At 44.7% G+C, this 16,357-nt stretch overlaps 1 protein-coding gene across 1 annotated transcript in view; it reads left to right on the plus strand.

Moving 5' to 3' along the window:
• The window catches only part of LOC137329941 (NAD(P) transhydrogenase, mitochondrial-like), a 139,065-nt gene that overhangs the window by 30,088 nt on the left and 92,620 nt on the right, over positions 1-16,357 (plus strand). Inside the window, exons 6-7 of the mRNA XM_067994498.1 lie at positions 14,147-14,319; positions 16,034-16,221. Of these exons, the coding sequence (XP_067850599.1) occupies positions 14,147-14,319; positions 16,034-16,221 (361 nt within the window). The remainder of the gene's footprint in view (positions 1-14,146; positions 14,320-16,033; positions 16,222-16,357) is intronic.

The following is a 16,357-nucleotide window of genomic DNA, read 5'->3' on the forward strand; positions in this document are numbered from 1 at the left end:
TCTGGACACTGTGCAGTCATCAGCGAACATCCCCATTTCTGACCTTATGATGGAGGGAAGGTCATTGATGAAGCAGCTGAAGATGGTTGGGCCTAGGACACTGCACTGAGGAACTCCTGCAGCAATGTCCTGGGGCTGAGATGATTGGCCTCCAACAACCACTACCATCTTCCTTTGTGCCAGGTATGACTCCAGCCACTGGAGAGTTTTCCCCCTGATTCCCATTGACTTCATTTTACTAGGGCTCCTTGGTGCCACACTCGGTCAAATGCTGCCTTGATGTCAAGGGCAGTCACTCTCACCTCACCTCTGGAATTCAGCTCTTTTGTCCATGTTTGGACCAACGCTGTAATGAGGTCTGGAGCCGAGTGGTCCTGGCGGAACCCAAACTGAGCATCGGTGAGCAGGTTATTGGTGAGTAAATGCCGCTTGATAGCACTGGCGATGACACCTTCCATCACTTTGCTGATGATTGAGAGTAGACTGATGGGGCGGTAATTGGCCGGATTGGATTTGTCCTGCTTTTTGTGGACAGGACATACCTGGGCAATTTTCCACATTGTCGGGTTGATGCCAGTGTTGTAGCTGTACTGGAACAGCTTGGCTAGAGGCGCAGCTAGTTCTAGAGCACAAGTCTTCAGCACTACAGCTGGGATGTTGTCGGGGCCCATAGCCTTTGCTGTATCCACTGCACTCAGCCGTTTCTTGATATCACATGGAGTGAATCGATTTTGGCCGAAGACTGGCTTCCGTGATGGTGGGGATATCGGGAGGAGGCTGAGATGGATCATCCACTCGGCACTTCTGCTGAGATGGTTGCAAACGCTTCAGCCTTGTCTTTTGCACTCACGTGCTGGACTCCGCCATCATTGAGGATGGGGATGTTTGCAGAGCCTCCTCCTCCCGTTAGTTGTTTAATTGTCCACCACCATTCAGGACTGGATGTGGCAGGACTGCAGAGCTTTGATCTGATCCGTTGGTTGTGGAATCGCTTAGCTCTGTCTATAGCATGTTGCTTCCGCTGTTTAGCATGCATGTAGTCCTGAGTTGTAGCTTCACCAGGTTGGCACCTCATTTTTAGGTACGCCTGATGCTGCTCCTGGCATGCTCTTCTACACTCCTCATTGAACCAGGGTTGATCCCCTGGCTTGTGGTAATGGTAGAGTGAGGAATATGCTGTGCCATGAGGTTACAGATTGTGCTGGAATACAATTCTGCTGCTGCTGATGGCCCACAGCGCCTCATGGATGCCCAGTTTTGAGCTGCTAAATCTGTTCTGAATCTATCCCATTTAGCACGGTGGTAGTGCCACACAACACGTTGGATGATGTCCTCAGTGTGGAGGACAGGACTTCATCTCCATGAGGACTGTGCGGTGGTCACTGCAACCAATACTGTCATGGACAGATGCATTTGCGACAGGTAGATTGGTGAGGACGAGGTCAAGTAAGTTTTTCCCTCGCCACCTGCCGCAGGCCCAGTCTAGCAGCTATGTCCTTCAGGACTCGGCCAGCTCGGTCAGTAGTGGTGCTACCGAGCCACTCTTGGTGATGGACATTGAAGTCCCCCACCCAGAGTACATTTTGTGCCCTTGCTACCCTCAGTGCTTCCTCCAAGTGGTGTTCAGCATAGAGGAGGACTGATTCATCAGCTGTGGGAGGGTAATCAGCAGGAGGTTTCCTTGCCCATGTTTGATCTGATGTCCTGAGATTTCATGGGGTCCAGAGTCAATATTGAGGACCTCCAGTGCCACTCACTCCTGACTGTATATCACTGTGCCACTCCTTTGGTGGGCCTGTCCTGCCGGTGGGACAGGATCTACCCAGGGATGGTGATGGAAGAGTCTGGGACGTTGGCTGAAAGGTATGATTCTGTGAGTATGGCTATGTCAGGCTGTTGCTTGACTGGTCTGTGGGACAGCTCTCCCAATTTTGGCACAAGTCCCCAGATGTTAGTCAGGAGGACCTTGCAGGGTCGACTGGGCTTGGTGTTTTGCCGTTGTCGTGTCCGGTGCCTCGTGGTCCGATGCCGGGTGGTTCGTCTGGTTTTATTCTTATTATGACTTTTCGTAGCGAGATTTCACAACTGAGTGGCTTGCTTGGCCATTTCAGAATTCAACCACATTGCTGTGGGTCTGGAGTCACATTTAGGCCAGACCGGGTAAGGACGGCAGGTTTCCTTCCCTGAAGGACATTAGTGAACCAGATGGGTTTTTACAACAATCCGGTAGTTTCATGGCCATCATTACTGATACTAGTATTTTAATTCCAGATTTTTATTTAATTAATTGAATTTAAATTCGCCAGCTGCCGTGGCGGGATTTGAACTCATGACTCTGGATTTTAGTCCAGGCCTCTGGATTACTAGTCCAGTAACATAACCACTATGCTACCGTACCCTTCTTTGCGCTTGAGAGGTAAGTTGGAGGCTATACCAGGGGGAATGACCATGAAGGTTTTGTTGAGGACAAAAGCATCAAAAGTGGAAGTGAGAGAGTGGTTCTGCAAGTTGATGGCTGCAAAGGTATTGTGGCGAGTGAAAGGCCAAAGGAAAGTAGATGAAATGCACTGTAACTCCTGTGGCTGGAGTCATACCTAGCACAAAGGAAGATGATAATGGTTGTTGGAGGTCAATCATCTCAGCCGCAGGACATTGCTGCAGGAGTTCCTCAGGGCAGTGTCCTAGACCCAACCATCTTCATCTGCTTCATCAATGACCTTCCCTCCATCATAAGGTCAGAAATGGGGATGTTCGCTGATGATTGCACAGTGTTCAGTTCCATTCGCAACCCCTTAGATAATGAAGCAGTCCGTGCCCGCATGCAGCAAGACCTGGACAACATCCAGGCTTGGGCTGATAAGTGGCAAGTAACATTCGCGCCAGACAAGTGCCAGGCAATGATCATCTTCAACAAGAGGGAGTCTAACCACCTCCCCTTGACATTCAACGGCATTACCATCGCTGAATCCCCCACCATCAACATCCCAGGGGTCACCATTGACCAGAAACTTAACTGGACCAGCCACATAAATACTGTGGCTACAAGAGCAGGTCAGAGGCTGGGTATTCTGCGGCGAGTGACTCACCTCCTGACTCCCCAAAGCCTTTCCACCATCTACAAGGCACAAGTCAGGAGTGTGATGGAATACTCTCCACTTGCCTGGATGAGTGCAGCTCCAACAACACTCAAGAAGCTCGACACCATCCAGGACAAAGCAGCCCACTTGATTGGCACCCCATCCACCACCCTAAACATTCACTCCCTTCACCACCGGCGCACCGTGGCTGCAGTGTGTACCAACCACAGGATGCACTGCACCAACTCACCAAGGCTTCTTCGACAGCACCTCCCAAACCCGCGACCTCTACCACCTAGAAGGACAAGGGCAGCAGGCACATGGGGACAACACCACCTGCACGTTCCCCTCCAAGTCACATACCATCCCGACTTGGAAATATATCGCCATTCCTTCATCGTCGCTGGGTCAAAATCCTGGAACTCCCTTCCTAACAGCACTGTGGGAGAACCTTCACCATAGGGACTGCAGCGGTTCAAGAAGGCGGCTCACCACCACCTTCTCAAGGGCAATTCGGGATGGGCAATAAATGCTGGCCTTGCCAGCGACGTCCACATTCCATGAACGAATAAAAATAAAGCAACTGGAATGGGGGAGGGGGTGATGATATATTTCTTTGGGATGGGAGGAAGTGGGGTGGAAGAAGATAGGGGAATGTGGGTGGTGAGGGATGGAAGGAAGTCATTAGAGATGGCTTTGTCATTGAATGAGACCCCTATATTTATCATATGCCTGTTTTTAAAAAAAAACACTTTTTTGCTGTCACTTATCCAAGGAGACTCAACCTTTTATGTGTTTCCTTTACTCCTATCTGGAATGTATTTATCCTACATTTCATCTATCTGCCATTTTTTTCAACCAATTAATATGGGCTAGGCCCCCTTTCATCCTGCTTCTACTGGTTATTTTCAAGTCCAATGTCTTTATCTTTGCCTCTATTTTTCTTTATTTGTGTTGAGTGTGAATTTATTTAGGTTACAGTCCTTGTTTCTTAGGAGGTCTGTCTTCAAGTCCCTTATTTGTCCTCAGTTGTACTGCAGCGTTGTTTTGTTTCTGGGTCAGCACTTGAGTTCCATTGGAAAAATGTGGATACCTGGCAGTAATTACAAAGCAGCTATCTCACAACAAAAGGTTCAAGGAGTCTCTCAAACTATAAGCGCGTAGCTCAAGTTGTTTACAATGGTAAGCAGAACTCCAATGAATCTGGTGAGCTCTGTCTTTGACACTTGAGGATGTTCACAGAAAAAGTGAGGTTTGTGAAGCAGAGAAGGAGGGGGCAATGTGAGGGGATTTGGGGAGAGAAGAGGCATAGTGGCTGAAGGAATGGATATCAATGCTGGAGCAGAGGAAGCACGGGAAAGAGAAGTATAACCTAGTTTTGGGGGGAGCAGAGGGTGCATATAAGAATGGAGAGCAGAAGGAGACTGCTAAAGTAACAAGCTCATGGATTGATTTGAAAGCGAGGCTGATGATCTTAAAATCAATTCACCGGGGCACGGGGAGCCAGAGTAGTTTGGGGTGGATGAGGGTGATGATATTGTGGAATCTCTTGGAGAAAAGATGCAGGCCATAGCAGTCTGAATAACTTGCAATTGGTCGAGTTTGGAGATCGGAAGGATAGCTTGGAGAGCATTGGAGAATTTAAACATTGAGGTGATAAAAGCATGGATTGGGCTTTGGCAGTGTTGGAGTAGAGGTAGGGGCAGAGTGGGTTGTGTTTTGGCATTGAAAGAATGTTGTCTCATTAGCGGTTCAGATATAGGAACAGAATCTGAACTCGGTCATATGAACATGCAAATTAAGAGCAGGAGTAGGCCATTCGGCCGCTCGAGCCTGCTCTGCCATTTGATAAGATCATGGCTGATCTGATTGTGGCCTCAACCCTATCTTCCCATCTACCTACTATAACCTTTGACTCCCTTGTTGATCAGGAATCTATCTAACTCAGCCTTAAAAATATTCAATGACCCTCCTCCACCGCTCTCTGGGGAAGGGAGTTCCACAGACTCACAACCATCTGAGAGAAAAAATTTCTCCTCATTTCCGTCTTAAATGGGAGTCCCCTTATCTTTAAACTGTGGCTCCTAGTTCTAGTCTCTCCCACAAGGGGAAACATTCTCTCAGCATCTACCCCTTCAAGTCCCCTCAGGATCTTATATGTTTCAATAAGATCACCTCTCACTCTTCTAAACTCTGGTGTGTACAGGCCCAACTTGTCCAACCTTTTCTCATAAGATAACCCCCTCATCCCAGGAATCAGTCGAGTGAACCTTCTCTGAATGGCCTCTAAAGCAATTATGTCCTTTCTTAAATAAGGAGACCAAAACTGCTCACAGTATTCGAGATGTGGTCTCACCAATGCCCTGTACAACTGTAGCAAAACATCTCTACTTTTATATTCCATTCCCCTTGCAATAAATGACAACATTCCATTTGCCTTCCTAATCACTTGCTGTACCTGCATACTAACTTTTTGTGATTCATGTACTAGGACACCCAGATCCCTCTGTACCTCAGAGTTCTGCAATCTCTCTCCATTTACATAATTTACTGCTTTTCTATTCCTCTTGCCAAAGTGGACAAGTTCACATTTTCCCACATTATACTCCATCTGCCAAATTTTTGCCCACTCACTTAACCTATCTATATCCCTTTGCAGACTCCTTATGTCCTCTTCACAACTTACTTTCCTACCTAGCTTTGTGTCATCAGCAAATTTAGCACCCATACATTTGGTCCCTTCATCCACGTCATTGATATAGATTGTAAATAGTTGAGGCCCCAGCACTGATCCCTGTGGCACTCCACTCGTTACATCTTGCCAACCTGAAAATGACCCATTTATGCCTACTCTCTGTTTCCTGTTAGCTAACCAATCCTTTATCCATGCTAATATGTTACCCCCTACACCATGAGCTCTTATTTTGTGTAGTAGCCTTTGATGTGGCACCTTGTCAAAAGCCTGAACAAATAGTTCTAATCACATTTATCCAAGTACACCACATCCACAGGATCCTCTTTATCCACGTTGCTTGTTACTTCCTCAAAGAACTCTAATAAATTAGTCAAACACGATTTCCCTTTCACAAAGCCGTGTTGACTCTGCCTGATTGCATTGAGATTTTCTAAGTGCCCTGCTATAACCTCCTTAATAATAGATCCTAGCATTTTCCCTTTGACAGATGTTAAGCTAACTGGCCTGGAGTTTCTTGCTTTCTGTCTCCCTCCTTTCATGAATAGAGGAGTTACATTTGCTATTTTCCAATCTGATGGGACCCTTCCAAAATCTAGGGAATTTTGGAAAATTAATACCAATGCATCTACTATCTCTGCAGCCACTTCTTTTAAGACCCTAGGATGAAGTCATCCAAGTCATCGATATAGATTGTAAATAGTTGAGGCCCAGCACTGATTGGGGATGATGAGGAAAGACTACAAGCGATGGTTGTTATTTTTGACGTTGATGAATTCAGTCTTTGTGCTGTGGATTGGGGGACAGCTGAATTGGAGGATCTTGAACAGAGAGATAGGAATGTAGTTGTGAGACAGCAATGCTTTCCTGGACTTTTGAGAGAAAGAGAAGGTCAAATCTTTTCAATAAATATGTTTTTGTTTCTGTGAGTTTCTGTGTGGATAACAAGGTACAGCAGGCTCTTGTCATTAAATTGTATTATCCAGATTGAAGTGATTTAATTTGAAGAATATTGGATTTTATTTGACTGCATGTTACAGGGGAATAGCATCCCTGTAAATATTGCATACCTGTAGCCGCTCTTTTCCTGCTTTTGCTCTAACCCTCATCTGATGGGAAGGTGAGAAAGTCTGGGTCATGGAAAGGATCCTGAGCGAAGGGGTCCAAAGATACCATAACATGACGTTTTTTAAATGCATGTCCATCTGACAGAATGGTGGATAGATGCTTGCTTAACTCTTCTGTAATTGAGGGTTCATCTCCTAGTAATATTTCCCAATCTCATTAGGGCGATGTGTTCAAACCCACAAACTGCCTCTCAGTCCCGGAATAGTTCACATAACAATTTAACAGTGCAAAGTGTCTTAGCAGCCAGCAGGTGGCACTCATTGCCAGTGTTTATGACTAATACAGTGAGCCAAGATAATGTGATCTGCTGTTAATCCTTTTCTGCTATTCAGTTATTATTTTACTTCAGTTTGTCTTTATAGTTCAAGGTTTCTCCTAATGAGAGAAATGCATTTGGGATGCAAGAAATATAACTTGGTGTTTTGATGTTTAATTTATCTCCCATTTTTATCTAAGTCTCTCAGTCACACACCACTCTGCTATTCATAGAAAATGTGTAGAAATACATAGAAGTTATGACACGGAAATAAGCCATTCAGTCCAACCAGTCCTTGTCAGTGTTTACCCTCCACCTGAACAAATAGTTCTAATCACATTTACCCACCCTTTCCCCATATCCATTCAACTTTTTTTCCATCCTACTCTGAATGGCAACTTTTTTAATTCACTCTCAGGATATGAGTGTTGCTAGGAAGGCCAGTATTTATTGCCCATCCCTAGTTGCCCCTGAGCAGGTGGTGGTGAGCAGCTTTCTTGAGCCGCTGCAGTCTGTGTGGTGAAGGTAGACCCACAATACTGTTAGGTAGGGATTTCCAGGATTTTGACCCAACGACAATGAAGGAACGGTGATATATGTCCAAGTCAGGGCAGTTTGTGACTTGGAGGGGAACTTGGAGATGATGGTGGCCCCATGCACCTGCTGCCCTTGTCCTTCTAGATGGTGGAGGTTGCGGGTTTGGGAGGTGCTGCCGAAGAAGCCTTGGCAATTTGCCGCAGTGCATCCTGTAGATAGTGGAAGGAGTGAATGTTTAAGGTGGTGGATGGGTGCCAATCAAGTGGACTGCTTTGTCCTGGAGCTTCTTCAGTGCTGTTGCAGCTGCACTCATCCAGGCAAGTGGAGAATCATTAATCACTCTTCTGACTTGTGCCTTGTAGGTGGTGGAGAGATTTTGGGGAGTCAGGAAGTGAGACATTCGTTGCAGACTACCCAGCCACTGACCTGCCCTAGTAACTGTGGCATTTATGTGGCTGGTCCAGTTGAGTTTCTGGTCACTGGTGACCCCCAGGATGTTGATGGTATTTGGAGTATTTCAGAGTGATTATCTGATTATTTTTACCCCTAGTCCCTGTGATAGTAAATTCCATCATTTCTCATGTGCTGCCTCTGAATTTGAGAACATAAAAATGTTTAGGAATGGGAAAAGGCTGATGACCCTAAACAAACCTGTGCTTGTTTAATAGATCAACTCTACCTTGCAGTCTTTTTACCTGTCCCACGATCTCCACTCTTCGGAACCTCCTTCATTGTGCTTCCTATTAACTTATTCCAAAACGTTATTACCCTTTATTAAATATATTCTGCCTGACTTCTCTTTTCAGACATAACTTTCCTACTGACTCCTAACCTGCCTAATTTTCAACATTTCTCCAGTGATATTTGAACCCTTCATCATATTAAAACAACTTGCATGGATCCATTTTTGTTAACTGATTCATAGTCTTAAAAACGTAATTAGGTTTCAAAGTTTAGGGGATAACATCCCTTATTAGTGGGCCAGGTCTTTTGTTTTAAAACTAGGGGTTATCTTCCAGGTTTTAGGAAGATTTTCAGTGGCAAATGAAATTTAACGCAGAAAAATGCGAAGTGATACATTTCGGTAGGAAGAACGAGGAGAGGTAACATAAACTAGAGGGCGCAATTCTAAAAGGGGTACAGGAACAGAGAGATCTGGGGGTATATGTGCACAAATTGTTGAAAGTGGCAGGGCAGGTAGAGAAAGCATACGGGATCCTGGGCTTTATAAATAGAGGCATAGAGTACAAACGCAAGGAGGTTATGAAGAACCTTTATAAAACACTAGTTCAACCTCAACTGGAGTATTGTGTCCAGTTCGGGGCACTGGACTTTAGGAAAGATGTGAAGGCATTAGAGATGGTGCAGAAAAGATTTACTAGAATGATTCCAGGGATGAGGGACTTTAGTTACGTGGATAGACTGGAGAAACTGGGGTTGTTCTCCTTGGAACAGAGACGGTTGCGAGGAGATTTGATAGAGGTATTCAAAATCATGAAGGGTCTAGACAGAGTAGATAAAGAGAAACTGTTCCCATTGGTGGAAGGGTCAAGAACCAGAGGACATAGATTTAAGGTGATTGGCAAAGGAACGAAAGGTGACATGAGGAAAAACTGTTTCACACAGCGAATGGTTATGATCTGGAATGCACTGCCCGAGGGGGTGGTGGAGGCAGATTCAATCGTGGCTTTCAAAAGGAAACTGGATAAGTACTTGAAAGGAAAAAATTTGCAGGGCTACGGGGAAAGGGCGGGGGTGTGGGCCTAGCTGGATTGCTCTTGCATAGAGCTGGCGCGGACTCGATGGGCCGAATGGCCTCCTTCCGTGCTGTAACCTTTGTATGATTCTAAGATCCCAGTTTTGATTCCCAGGCTGTGCTGAATTAATTGATCCAAGATGGCAATGCTCCATTTGGCCTCAGCTTTCCTGGGTGAGGGAAGGAAAAGATTGCTGAGAATTTCTGTTCTTGATCGTTGTCCAATGCTCTTGTCGGAAGTGTACATGTGGGACTTTGGGTGAGGAAGGATCAGGCTCGGCGGAGATGGCCCGGAGTTGAATGGCTTGCTCACGTGTGAATAATGACGACTAGGGTGAGATGCTGAAGGGCAACGGGGAACTGTACCCCAGCATGGCCTCAACGGCTCTGAAATTTTGGGCGCTGGAGAGGGCAGAAAGACTGACCCGGGGGTTTGGAATTTGTGGGGGAATCTCGGGTTCACCAGGATTTCACCCCGTTTTCCATACTCATTTAAATTTCGGAGTGGGGCTGTGGGCAGTTCTTCAGTCCACTCCCCTCTCCCTGCCCCATATGTCAAGGGGGCCTGTTGGCTGCTGAGAGCTGACGTGAGACCCTTTCAAGGCCTTTTGAAAGGCCCAAGACCAATACTAGACTAAGATATTGATCCTGGAGGGGATCGATGACCTTGTCTGGAGGCTATTTAGCTCATTCGGAGCCGAAGGCTGAAGAAAAGTGATTTTCTTTCTTCGGCCCCATCGAGTCTCAGGAAACAACTGTGGGCTGTTCCGCCTTACAAGATTGGGCTGTGCTGGGCCGGGTGCTGCTAAACCATTGCAGGCGGCCCATCCCTGCCATGCAAATGTTACCATCCCTGGGATTTGGGACAGGATCTCCGGCCTAGGGCTAGGGTGGTTGGAGGATCCACGGAATGGACACCCGCCCAAGAATTTCTGGGCCAACGTCTTTAGGAGAGGAGGAGGGGGAAGATTTGTGGGAAAAGAAGAAAAAATTGTAATTAATGCTATTTTCTTTAACTTTAAATAAATTAAGAATCCATTTTAAACATTTTCTGTGTTGCTTCGAATAAAATGTTTATGTGGATCACATTGTCCTATATCTTTGTTCCCATCTGACATGACGGTTGTTTCATATAAAATTTGCATGAGTCCTAATTTGGCACTGCTATCTGACACGGTTATTAAATGAGTTCTGGGATCATTTGCCCCATATAGTGCTCTTTTATATTGTGGATCTTCCTTTCATGTGGCTTAGTTTGGATTGAACGATTTTGTAAATACTCATAGATTATTAGACATAACCATAAATTTTCACAAGCATATTTTGAAACAGATGCTTACCTACTTAACATAATGTAGTAATACAATTGTACTGTCAAAATTGATGTTCCAAAATGTTAATACGCGGTAGTGAACGCAAGAGTTATAGGTTTACTGTTAAAAGTATTTGTAATGGGAAAAGTTTCATAATGGATATTGGGCCAGAAATTGCTTCTAAAATAATGCTGAGCTCAACAGTGCTCACTGTTATTAGTGGCGAAATCGAAAAGCAAGTTCCAGCGACCACACGAGCAGTCAAACGCGGAAATCTAGAACGTGCTCTTCCTGGTTCGCTGGCGATATGACAGACTCGGGTTAAAGGGACCTTGCCAGCTGGAATCAATGGACCAGCGCCAACTTACTCTCCTGCCCAGCTGGAAACTAAATAATATTGCCACCAAAAAAGGTACGCTCAAAAATATCAGCTCTAAACTAAGATTTAGCGACATGGTAAGTCTTAAAGACTGCCAAACAACCTCGCTGGCATTGAAAATTAAATTTTAAAAATGTGGAGTCTCATTAATTGTGATTTTAAGAGTTGTTGGACATTTAAAATTTAAACTTTAAAAAAAATTTTTTTACTTTTTCTTTCTATCTCTTTTGTCTCTTTTAATTTGATATTTCTTACCCTCTCTTTATTTCGCTGTCTCTAACTGTTTTTATAAGGTTTTTAATTTTTTACCTTTCACTTTTTAATTTTTTACCTTTCACTTCCTGCTTTTGACTCACTGACTCTTCGTGGCTTGTCAAAAATGCTGCACTCTGATTGGTGGAGGAGAGAGAGTGATCCTCTCATCGCTCGCGTGGTCCTAGCTCCGCTGGAGTTAACGCTGGATTCTTTTCAGCTTTGAATTAGAGGAACTTCACGCGGTAAGTTTGTGGGTGAGTATCTATGGAGCGGCAAACTGCTGTTCGTTCGCCACTCAGAGCAATTTCTGGGCCATTATTTCTGAGGAATCATATTTTGCATTCTGTATTTCAGAGGTTTTAAAGCCTGGTCAGACGAGGTCTAAATTGCACTAGTGGTGGAAGACTTTATTCAATTTCTCTGACGTGCTATACATTAAGTGGACAATTCCATGTTCGTGGTGTGAATTTTGATTTCCCCCCCCCCCACCCTTACACAGGGTCAGTGTTTCTGTAAATTAGTCTCTGGTCCCTGACCTGAAGAAGGACATTGTGACACTGGGGAAGGTGCAGAGAGGGACAACGAAGATGACCCCCGACCTGAGATCATTGAGCTATGAAGATAGACTAGATGCCTTGGGTTTGTACTCACTGGAGAGACAGAGACTTAGAGGGGATCTGATCGAGGTGTTTGTCGTGCAAGTAGATAGTGTGTTTGAGATGATGGGGACAGGTAGAACTAAGATATCTGTAGAAACTGAGGAAGCAAAGGGTGAGGTTTAATGTCCGGAAGTTTTACTTTTCATAGTATCATAGTAGGCAGAGCACAGGAGGAGGCCATTTGGCCCATCGTGCCTGTGCTGGCTCTTGGAAAGAGCTATCTATTTAGTCCCATTCCCCTGCTCTTTCCCCACAGCCCTTACATTTTTTCCCTTCAAGTATTTATCCAATTCCCTTTTGAAAGTTACTTCTGAATCTGCTTCCACTGCCCTTTCAGGCAGTGCATTCCAGATCATTACAACTCGCTGTGTAAAAAAGTGTTTCCTCATGTTGCCTCTGGTTCTTTTGCCGATCACCTTAAATCTGTGTCATAAGAACAGAAAATACTGGAAATACTCAGCAAGTCAGGCAGCATTTGTGGAGAAAGCAACAGAGTTAACGTTTTAGGTCGATGACCTTTCATCAGAACTGGAAGAAGTGAAAGATTTAACAGTTTTTAAGCAAGTACAGAGCCAGGGAAAGGGGAGAGGAGTGTGTGGTGGGGGGGGGGGGGGAGGAAAGAACAAAAGGGAAAGCCTGTGAGAGGGTGGAGGGCAGGAGTGATTAAATGACAAAAGGGATGATGGTGCAAGGCAAGGAGGGTGGTAATGGGACAGGTAAAGATGGGTCTAGAGGAGCTGTAAATGGCAACATCAGAACCATTACCAGCACCTGCTGTCTGCGAAAATGGGAGCAGTGGTTATGATCTGAACTTATTGAAATCAATGATGAATCCGGAAGGTTGTAAAGTGCCCAGTCGAAAGATGAGGTGCTGTTCCTCGAGCTTCCCTTGATCTTCACTGGAACAGTGTAGGAGGCCAAGGACAGAGAGGCCTTAAATCCGTGCCCTCTGGTTACCGATCCTTCTGCCAATGGAAACAGTTTCTTCTTATTAACTCTGTCAAAACCGTTCATGATTTTGAACACCTCTGTCAAATCTCCCCTTAACCTTCTCTGTTCTAAGGAGAATAACCCCAGCTTCTCCAGTCTCTCCACATAATTGAATTCCCTCATCCCTGGCACCATTCTATTAAATCTTTTCTGCATTCTCTCTAAGGCCTTGACATCCTTCCTAAAGTGTGATGCCCAGAATTGAACACAATACTCCAGCTGAGGTCTAACCAGTGTTTTATAAAAGTTTAGCATAACTTCCTTACTTTTGTACTCTATGCCTCTATTAACAAAGCCCAGGATCCCATATGCTTTTTTAACAGCCTTCTCAACTTGTCCTGCCACCTTCAAAGATTTGTGTATGTGCTCCCCCAGGTCTCTCTATTCCTGCACCCCCTTTAAAATTGTACCATTTAGTTTATATTGCCTCTCCTCGTTCTTCCTACCAAAATGTATCACTTCACACTTCTCTGCATTAAATTTCATCTGCCATGTGCCTGACCATTTCACCACTCTGTCTATGTCCTCCTGAAGTCTGTACTATCCTCCACATTATTTACTACATTTCCGAATTTCATGTCATCTGCAGACTTTGAAATTATACCCCGTTTACCCAAGTCCAGGCCATTGATATATATCAAAATGAGCATTGGTCCTAATACTGACCCCTGGGGAACACCGCTGTATACTTCCCTCCAGACTGAAAAACAACCGTTCACCACTGCTCTCTGCTTTCTGTCCCCTAACCAATTTTGTATCCGTGCTGCCACTGTCCCTTTAATCCCATGGGCTTTAATTTTGCTAACAAGTGTATTATGTGGGTACTTTATCAAATGCCTTTTGAAAGTCCATATACACAACATCAACCACACTACCCTCATCAACCCTCTATTTTTATCCTATCCAATATCACTACTACCTCCTCCTTTACTGCTACAATGGCAGCATCCTCTTCTCCAGTGAAGACGGATGCAAAGTATTCATTTAGTACCTCAGCCATGCTCTCTGCCTCCACAAGAAGATCTCCTTTTTTGTCCCAAATCGGTCCCACGCTTCCTTTGACTACCCTTTTATTATTTATATGTTTATAAATCATTTCCCTAGACAATGATTGATCAGTGGAACAGGATTCTAGAAGAGGTTGTGGAGACTGATTCCTTGCAGTCCCTCAAGAAACTATTGGATGAATTTCTGGAAAACAAGGTGATCACAAGAAGATTATGCACAAGGAAGGCCATTCAGCCCTTCTTAACTCATCCATCCAGAGATATACTAGAGTGCCCCATTGTAGCATCCAATTGTTTCTGAAATGATTCCAAATTTTTTGCCTCCACTGCTCTATCTGAATGCATTCCATACAGTGATCCCTGTTTGTGTGTAGAAGTATTTCCTGACATAAGTCCTAAATTTATCTTTTACCATCTTGAATCTGTGTCATCTTTCCTACTTCCACAGTTTAATTCATGGGTACGGTTGCGTGGTGCTAATGTTACTGGATTAGTAATCCAGAGGCCTAGACTAATAATCCATTCTAGTAATCCAGAGAGTATGACTTAAAATTCTACTATGGCAGTTTGAGAATATGAATTTGCCTCTCCTCTTCTCTCTCCTTTACATTCTTTTTGCTCTTCTCTCTTCACCCTCCTCTCTTCTGTCTTCACTCTCTTCTGTCTTTGCCCTCCTCTCTTCTCTTTCCACCCTTCTCTCTTCTTGCTTCATCTTCCCCTCTTCTCTCTTCATCTTCCTCTCTTTTGTCTTCGCCCTCCTATCTTCTCTCTTTCATCCCGATCCCATCTGCCACCCTCCACATTATTCACGCCAGGTTCGGGCATCACTCAGACCTGGAGTATGGTAATAAGGCCCAGGAGTTAAAATGGTCTGGGTCTCATGTTGGCGAATCGGAGCGAGCCTGCCGTTTGCCTCGCTGGCTACGCCCAGACCTCCTGTCCTGAGGTGAAATCAGGGCTAGAATGTCGGGCCTGAATTACATCTGCACGCCTGGGTCCAAATATCCCCTGGACTCTAACTACAGTTCACCTGAAGACAACAATTGGTCGTGACTTCCCTGTGTGCAATGCCAAGGATGATCGACTAGTAAATAAACAAATAGTTTGTTTTGAAAAAGCATATATGTTGACTGTTTCTTTTGGTCTTTGTCGCATTGTGAATTCCACCGTAGACATTGAAGCTTTATTTCAAATACCAACTTCATGACTATTTTGGCTGCCATATGTTGCAGCGTTTGAAATGCTGCACTTTTTTCATGGTTGAGCATGCTGAATCTTCATAGGACTTGGTGCACTTCTCTACAACCGGGAATGACTGTCAAGAGGACCATTGATGCTAGTTTTGCCTGTGAACGGGGCAGCTGATCTGCTGGGTGCTATCTCCTCAAAATTACAAAAAACAACAACGGAACTGAAGTACAGCTTCCACCTTTTGGCAGAGTGGCCTTTTACCACCAAAGGATATGTTTAGCAACTTTGTCTGTAACTCTGCTGGGCACCTAGAAATTCTGTGCACAGGAATGCTTTGCATAGTAGTCTACTGTCCTACGTTGAAAGTTGGAGAAGGGAAAATGAGCCTGGGTTCCTGCTCCTGATTGCTGTCTAGCAGCCCTGCATGGAAGTGTGTGTGTAGACATGAGCTGAAAACAAGGTTGGGCTTGGCCGTGATGCCCTTAACCCAAATACCTTGCCAACAATCACTATGAAATCTCATACGTGAATAATGCCTAATTGGGTGAGGTACCACGGGGTGATTGGCAACTATAAAACTGTACTCTAGCAGGGAGTCAATGTCTGGAGGAGGTTGTGGGGGGGGGAAATGTGTGAGAAATATATTTTTAAAAAAGTAGAACTTCAATGGAAATAAAAATCGGGAGAGATGCCGACTTGCTGTCACCCATTTTACACTATCGCACAAAGCCAAGATTCACCCTGGGATGTGTAAAATCACTATTAAATTTTAAATTATGATTTGCTTCCACAGAGCCGCAGCTCTTGAGCAGTTTAAGTCTCTGGGTGCGGAACCGTTGGAAGTTAATGTAAAAGAGTCTGGAGAAGGTGCAGGAGGTTATGCCAAAGAAATGTCCAAGGAGTTCATTGAAGAGGAGATGAAGCTGTTTGCTAAGCAGTGTCGAGAGGTGGATATAGTCATCAGTACGGCCCTTATTCCAGGTAGGATATTTTTAAACAGAAAATTCAAGTTAGGTTGGACTGTTTGGAGGTCGATATACTCAACCTACTATTTCTCATTTGCAACAAGTATATTGCCTGTCAGTATAGCACAAAATTGGATTGATGGCAAAGTCAT

The sequence above is a fragment of the Heptranchias perlo genome, chromosome 1, assembly GCF_035084215.1.
Source record: "Heptranchias perlo isolate sHepPer1 chromosome 1, sHepPer1.hap1, whole genome shotgun sequence".
NCBI lineage: Eukaryota > Metazoa > Chordata > Chondrichthyes > Hexanchiformes > Hexanchidae > Heptranchias > Heptranchias perlo.